The 8,397-nt window shown below is 38.6% G+C and overlaps 1 protein-coding gene across 1 annotated transcript; it reads right to left on the bottom strand.

Annotated features, from left to right (window-relative positions):
* Window positions 1-1,066: 1,066 nt before the first annotated feature.
* On the bottom strand, window positions 1,067-6,379 carry LOC104602601 (protein SAR DEFICIENT 1-like). Its single transcript, XM_010266344.3, has 8 exons — window positions 6,188-6,379; window positions 5,665-5,740; window positions 5,110-5,162; window positions 4,530-5,023; window positions 2,608-2,768; window positions 2,283-2,477; window positions 2,073-2,169; window positions 1,067-1,820 (listed from the first exon to the last, which is right to left on the bottom strand). The coding sequence occupies exons 1-8, from the start codon at window positions 6,274-6,276 to the stop codon at window positions 1,573-1,575; spliced, it is 1,413 nt and encodes a 470-aa protein (XP_010264646.1). The 5' UTR covers window positions 6,277-6,379; the 3' UTR covers window positions 1,067-1,572.
* Window positions 6,380-8,397: the final 2,018 nt, after the last annotated feature.

Raw genomic sequence — 8,397 nt, 5'->3', positions numbered from 1 at the left:
ACAATTGTTCCATGCTTGTCATATTCCCTAGAGCAATATCTTATACAGTTTCTCATTTACAAACAACAAAAAAGAACTTCACACAATAATGGTCCCAACTATCAAGGTCTTCAGAGGGGTAGACTGAATATGGATCTAACCTTTGGCATTTTTTAGCACAAAGTGGTGGCTCTCAGAGTTGAAGCAAACAAATATTAGAGGGTCAGAAATAACCTCATATTCTCAAAAGTCAGTCATATCTGATACTGGAACATCAGTTTTTCTTCTTTGTTCTAGCACCAGATCCCAAAAGGAAAGGCACATGAACGAAAGAGGTCATAGTATTATTGGGGGCCATTATGGGGCTTGTAAATTTGACTTTCTCTATGAAAGAAAAACTTAGGACATCAGATGGAACAGTTTTAGGATTAATGGAAGAACGGAAGCTAACAATTACAACAACTATGAAGTTAAACAAAAAGTCTTAATCTTGAATTTATGGATAACATGTTTTCACTAATCATCCGGACCTGCTGCCAAACATCTACTTCTCATACACTCCCCTGTGAATTCCACATTTCACAATGTTTAAATTGCTTAATTAGTGTTTGAACTCAGTCCTTTAGTGCTTCCCAATAGACATTCAGTAATATCAACCTGGTAAATCTGTTCAAATTTGAGGAAATATCCACATAGCTCAGATAAGCAATCTGACTCTTTCTTTCCTGCCTATGTCCGTTCCTAGCTGATTGTCCTTTTATTGATGTTGGATGGTGATAATCACTTTGAGTCCACCTTCCATGGATTGCCCACCAATCCCAGCCAGTTAGGCCCACAGTTTCCAGGTCTGTTTGAAACATTCATTCAACCCTTTCTTATTAACTATTGCAGAAGATATTAACCAGAGCTTGGACAACTTGTTTAAGAGGAAATTCACATGCTGTAGATTATAGTGATGACCAAATAAAAAAAGAAAGTCCTGTCCCAGATTGCCTATTAGGTTGTCAATCTCCTATATGTCTATTGAAAGGGATTGAAGTGAAATAATAGATAATTAAGGCTCTTGTTTCCCAATGTAAATGGAGCAGAAAAAGCAATGATAAATTGGATTTAAAAACAAATGTACTGCGCCAGAAAACACTGTTGCAGTTGTTTCTGCAGCATCAATTTGCAATGATATCTCCTCTTTATACAAGTAGTTCAGCATACAATATAGACCCACGTGAAAATATATGAGATATATAAAAGGATAACTGCCACCAAAGATTGGGATATTAGACAGATCACCATATATGTGCTTTACTCCAATTAGCTGCTATTGAAGTCTTTCTATCCCAAAATGTTTGAAAAAAACAGTAAAAGAAACACTGATTACAAACATTTACATGGGCTTTCAGCCATTGCTTTGGATAAGTGATGAACAGAAGATCAGAAAACCAAACAGAGAGGAGGAAAATGAATTCCTCTGGAGTAAGTCACTTTGTCTTGCGCCAAAGCCACAATGTTCCTCCATGGGGCAGCGACTTACCAAGAGGATTCTAATTTCTATGCCTGTACCCAAACACATGTAAGTAACAAATGTACATTGTCGCACTAGACTCCATTAAAGTAAGCTAGTGAAGGTGTGGAATCGCCATCAGATGAGGACTCTGACATGTTATAGGCACTGCTGCTCTCAATTTGCGAGGTGAAATATGTTGGGTTTTGTGGCCAACTGTTGTATGCCAAAAATGGATTGCTTGGTACGGTGCCCACCTCAATGAATGCCTCAGTGGAAAACTCACTCTGCTGGTTTGACATTATAATGTTTTGATGACGAGTGGAATAGGCCTCCATATCACCTGCAAGGTTAGAACAAGTTAGAATTGTATAGGGAAATAGAGAACCTAGGGAGATCCGTGCATGTCAATTCAGCATAGTTTAAGCTTAAATTAAGCTACTGGATGATCCAAAAATGATGGGTCAATAAGTTAATAAAACCCATCTGTTTCATTTGAGTCCAAGCATACGACTCTATAGCAAGAAGTTGTAATAAGAACTTCTCATGCATATGGCGAAGACAAACATGACAAATCAGCGGTAAGAAAAAGTACCTGGACCTAATAAAGCATTCTCAGTGAGTAGTCCATCAACTTCTTCTAGTGAATCCCATTGCCTATATGCATTTTTAACCAACTGCTCAATGTGTGCCTGAATTTTCTCAAAAAAAAAAAAAGACAGAAAATCAGCCAGAATAAATACAGAAAATGCAACTTAATTTGCATTTGGAACTGAGACAGAGGGTGTCTGATTGCAATCCTTACCCTATGAAATGGAGTTAACTCACAAGCCGAGTACGTCTTTCCGTCGAGCATTGTCTCTACAACTTGGCATATAGGATTCAATATTAAGGTGAACCGAGGTCCACGGAACCTATACAGCTTGTTGCCAAGGAGGCACGTCTTGGCATGTTTGATGGTTGTCTCCCACATCTTGTCCGACATCCCTAAGCCAAGTATCTGCGGTGGCAAATTTGGAGCAAGACCAACATGAGAAATTTGTACGATTTGTGTCCTAACTGAGATGATTTACAGTCTCTGTAGATATGTTAATGGCCATATCTAAAAAGAAAACAAAAAGATAGCTTACATTTCTAAGCTGGGCAGAGTCAACAACCCATAGCTTCAAGAAGTCCTGGACTGTGCCAATGGACTCTGAGATAAGCTTCTTGTGGAAGGCCCCATCTTTTCCTATTTTCTCCAGACGCCATACCTCGTCGGTCAGCATCGGAGGGTAATGCTTCTTGTACACTGTAATGGCAGAAATTAATATATCAATGCTCAAATTATCAATTTCTGAACTTTTGTTTAACTGGGTCTAGAGAGAGAGAGAGATCAGTTTAACAGTTACGATGAAAGAGAATAAGTCAAGCTAAAAACTATTTGATTAACAAGGGAAAAGGTATTTGGGATCCGAGGTTTCGTAATATTTTTTAGTAGCTGTGGACTGAGAAATGAGAATATCTGGCTTGTCTTGGTCCAGGATCTAGGACCACTGGTCCGTATATATTAATGCTGGAGACTTGGCAGTCATCGCTCATCAAAGTCTAGCATGAGCAGTCCAAACTAAAGATGCCAACTGTACGCATTTTATCCGTGAACTTCATCGATCCCAACTGTACGCTAAGACTCTTAGGTGGACTAAACAATAAAAAACCCCATTTTTTATCCTTTTTACTCAGCGCCCAACAACCAAAGATGCTTTCAAAGCATAGAAAAAGCAATCAAAACATGATGATCCAAACAAAAAACAAATACCTCAATCTTTAATATACTTGTTATATATGTATTGTCCATTTGTCCTGGGACTGGGAATGAGTGCCCAAGATTGTGGCCTCCAGCTTGTTGTGTCTGAGGACCACAATTCACCCATCCAATTCCAACCTTGGATGGGTCAACTTAAAAGATCCCACAGTTGTGCCATAACCCACCGTCCAAATTTTAGTGGTTTGCGGTCGGATCCACTCGATGGTGGTATGAAGTAGGAATGGAAACGGATCGGGTTTGGGTTGTAGACCATATTCTCCTTCCCAACTTCCCCGTTGTGGAGATGTCACTCCCCCATTCCTGTCCTCTTCCCTTCCCTGGCTGGAGTAGTCTCCATATCCAATCCGATTGGGCCTTGGAGGCCGATTACCTAACGGGAACGGGAACGGAAAAATTGCTACTAGATGGGCCATGGGTGGGGTAGCAGGAACCCTGGTACCTCTGCTCAGAAAAATATATATTAGAAGAGACCATGTAATTGGACCAGATCCGAACTTGTTCTCGGTAACTAGTCTCAATACATAATCCCAACAGTCATTGTAGCCATACATTAGGAAGGAATGGGAGACAGGCAAGTGAGCCTATGTAGACTTTTGAGCCCAAAAAAAAAACCTAAATTAGGGACATAAATCTTGAAATTTATCCAAAAGCAACCTAAGTTGTAGGTGAGTAAATGGTCTTATATTTGATTTTTCAATCATTTTACAAATTCAAAATTCTAAGAGGGTTGAAAAGCAATGAGAAGGAGAGAGAATAAGCTGATGTGGACAACTAATATATATGGAATAGACCAAAGAGCCCCGTGAGATGCAAGAGTAAGCTGACGTGGACAACTGGCATTATGGAACATAGTGACAGATGTGGTAAGATACGTGCTAGATTTACTTGGAATGGGGAATTAAAATGGTATCTTTGCAATATTTTCCCTATATTTTTTTAAGGCCGGTACAAATCCACCAGAATCGGGTTGTACTGGGTCCTCACCCAAACAATGAACTATCCTATTCGGGTTATTATTTTAACCCAAACGCGAGTCAACACCCTACTCACCTCTATTAATGGACAAGGACAAAGGTCTTGTTCTGAAGTTTTTTTCTGACCCGACCCGATTCAATGCCGTACCAAAGCATTAAGACAATTTATAAATATCCGACCCCATACTTCACAATATGGTCTCTCATTTCGACAACTAAAATATACAAAGAAACAAGCCCTGAAACTGAGTTCTCAGTAGAAGGAACTTACATTCTCCCCGATGATCTTTAACCATAAACGGCTCCGTCTTAGCTTCACGTATCCTAACACCTTGGTAACTCCCTGGAGCCACCCTTGCACCCAACCTGAAATTCCGGCTCCGAATCCAACTTGAGTTGTCGGTAAACGACAATTCCCCAATCGAAGCAGAGCCGTCCCTCAAGGTTACAAACACCTCTCCGGCGAGCAACGGCCTCTTACCAGTTCTTTCTCGAACAATTTTGTTATTGAATTCTTCACCACTCCAATTCTCACGGTCATCGGAAAGGAAGTCCCCATCGAGGACCACGATCTCTACCTTGATGGGTTGAGGGAGGGAAGTCTGAAACTCTCTATCGCCTTCAGTGTTCATGAGAAAGATTTGAAGTGGTTTGTTGTCCACATCTTCAATTTTGCTCCCCGTGAACACTGGAAGTGAGAGCTTATTGCTGAAGCTCAGTTTGTAGTTTGATGGCTCAAGCGCTCGGAGTTGCAATGAAGGAGACCTTACAAAATTAAGATTAAAAAAAATTATTAAACAGTGTTTAAATGGACGAATTGACGAAACATATTTAATATCATCAATATATACCTCTGAAGCAAGCGTGCACTGCGTCTTACCCCATTCTCCACCTCCTCATTAACCTAAACAAAGGTATTATAGAGATTACATTTAATTAATTAAGAACACTCGGACACAAAGTAAAACAAATTGGTCGAGTCTTTGTTTATGATTTTGTCCTTCTTCTTTTTTTATCTTTTGTATTTTTTAAATTTAAGAATCTTTCACCAGAAATATACAAAAAATAAATTAATCAAAAAGACGTCTATGTTGACCAGTTCTTCCACAGATAGCAAGTACTAGATATCAATATATTACAGTACGTGGGGAGGACGTAAAGGTGGTTTTGTGAAACTATCGATTAAAAGTGGGCCATTTTAATAATTAATATAATATAATATTATGAACTAAAAAAATAATTAATATAATATTAACATATATGAGGAAAGGATGTGAATCTTGTCTGGTTTTGGTTTTCCAACGACTCTTCAAACTGAAAATAATGTAAAAGCCAAAGTTATAGTATTGATATACAGTCACAAGATCAAGTATGTTTCAGAAGAGACTATTAATTCTTCATCATACCACTTTTCTAAGCAGCGGTTCCAAGGCTGAACAGAAGTTCTGTAACGATTTCACCATCACAACTTCTGAAATTACACTGTCAAGAGAGAAGAACACATGTCACGATAAATCCCATCTATAGAATTCACTAATTAATTGTCGTCTTTTCATTTATTAATTTTCACAGGAAATGGGTTGAACTTGAGAGCATGTGAGACTCGAAAGGTTAGACAGTTCTTTTAGAAAAGATTTAAGATAAGAAATTAGCTAGACCAGGCCAAGCACCAAAATAAAAGATTACCCATTCAAATTAGACGATAAAAGAACTAAATATCCGGAAGAAAACTAGTTAAAGTTCAGAAAGAACAATTCCGAATTTGAGAAAAAAACTAGTTAAAAGTTCAGCATAAAATATCGTTTGTTTAACTTTTATGAAAACTGTTACAAGAGAAGAAGAAGAAGAAGAAGAATCCGTTATATCTTAACAGAAGAAGGGAAAAGGAAGTGAAGCGAAAGGTTTTTGGATATAAAATAAGATACGAACGCAGCAAAAGAAGGTCGTGTTCTCATCCTTTTGCCATCCGGTTCAGCTGGGTCCCGACCAGATCCATCAAGAAGCCTTTTGGCTGCCATCCTTTGATCAAGTGAATTGCGCAGAGACGACTGAAAGATCGAGATGGATATGTTGAGAAAAGCTTAGAAGAATGAGGCCTTGATATATATCAGCCTTGGCGCTCTCTTGCCTTAAAAAGCAGGAAGCGAGAGAACCTATTAAAATAATGAATTAGGAGAAAGTACCTGGAAATGAGGACGAAATAGATAGGAAGGAGACGACGTGGATTTCGTTGCATCATGTCAATTACGTCAGTTTTACTACAGGAAAGTCAAACGTACATACTCTCACCACGAATCGAACCTGGAGAGTGGAGCTCGATTGGAAATGAGATCAATTTTAAATTTTCAGGCACATTACTAGAGCCCATGCTTTAGGCCCATGAAGGATTGCCTAATTCTTTTGTTAATTATCAGGGGTTTTAAGCTTTAAACACAGACAGATTTAAGGTGGTCCATTTAGGCCCAATAACTATGGTTTTATTGCATTTTTTTTCAAAAAAACGGCAGCATAATGAAAAAAATGGTAATGCTTGTTTAGTTTTATTGCCATTTTTTGAGAAAACGGTACTAAGTCGGAGCCATGTCAGCCACAGTACCTGAGAAAACGTTTTGAGAAAGGGAAAAAACGTTTTCTGAGATGGGCGATTTTTGAGAAACGCCAAAACGTTTTTTTTTTCGTTAGTATCCTGACCCACCATCCACATTTTCCTGCTGGTTTGTGTCGCGTATCAGAGATAGGTCATGGTTACTAGAATCCAGGTTCTAAGACCGGACCCAGACCCAATTCAATCATGTACTGCTGGTCTTCATTTGTTTGTGTTGTGGCCTCTATCGTAGATAACGAAATGCCACTTCACACTTGAGTGGATGCTCTGCCAAAGAGTTATGGTTTAAGGAGAAAAAGAAAAGAAACTAACATATTTCAAGACTGTGATAACAGCTGAAGTGGCTGAACCAGATGACTTAGGCCCCCTTTGGGAGGGTTGAACAGTTGAAGCTTGGGTTGAGCAGTTTTCTGTCTGAGGGGCCATTTGGGACGAATGAAGCTTTTATTGAACTGTTTTGGAGAAGCCACTAGAAGAAGCTTAGCAAAAAGATATAATTTCGGTTGTAAGGTGGCCATTTTTGCGCTTTTCAGAGTTTGCACTATAAATTGCTTATATGCTGTCCAGTGGGACCTGTCTCGTAAAGCTAACAATCTGATGCCACTACATGGAAGAAATACTCTCAAATGGGCACCTACCCAATGTATTAAAAATAAACCCGGAACCGGAACCGTTTTCACCACCGGTTTTGGGTCAGCGGTTCAATTGTTCAGTTTGAACGGATAGTTCATTCTAAATTAAAAAGAATAATTAAAACAAGAAAATGGTCAAAATTTATTGTTCGGGTTAAATAAGTTAACAGTTCGATCGCTCGAGTCAATGCGTTGCTGATTAAGTCAATGATTTTGTCCAAACAATAGGTTAAGGGTGAAATTAAACCAATTGCTTAGAAAGTTCTCAGGCTGAACAGTCCAACCATCTAGATCAACAGAAGTTCAAAAACACTGCACTTAGCTGCTTTGGAAAAACCATTAAGGGCCTGTTTGTCAGGGCTGACCTAAAGATTCAGTCAAACTGGTTCAGCTGCTTTGAAGTACTCCAAATAAATTATCCAAAGAGACTGAAGCAGACAGTCCTTCAAATAACTAATTAACAGCTGATTTGGACTCTCCAGATCTTCTACCAAATATAGTTTATAGGTTGTTCCTGTGAGGCCCAGAAAGCCAGAAGCTAATGTGCTTCAGCCATGGACACTAAAAAAAGCTCCAGTGAAAATCCATGTATTTTCTTTCTGTAAAATATTCTTTTGTTTCTGTAAAAGCACTATTTATAGGCTGTTCAGGGAGGCCCACCTCATAAAGCCAGTGGCTTCTGGCTATACAGCTATATATTTTGGGCTTTATGTGGATTTTCAGCAAATTAAGTTTATATAGCTGCAGGGCCAAATCCCTCATAAATGGGCACTTAGTCTTTGAGTGAATTAAGTTATTCTGACGATTTTAAGCTAAGTAAGTGTAAATAAATATACAATTATCTTATATTTTAAATGTTTTATCAATTTAAAGACAAAATAATAAGACATTCAGTTCAGGCC

The sequence above is a fragment of the Nelumbo nucifera genome, chromosome 3 (genome assembly GCF_055504915.1).
Source record: "Nelumbo nucifera cultivar China Antique chromosome 3, China Antique-T2T, whole genome shotgun sequence".
In the NCBI taxonomy this organism is placed as follows: Eukaryota; Viridiplantae; Streptophyta; class Magnoliopsida; order Proteales; family Nelumbonaceae; genus Nelumbo; species Nelumbo nucifera.
The sequence above is the reverse complement of the archived record's forward strand: the minus strand, read 5'-3'. Positions and strand labels throughout refer to the sequence as shown.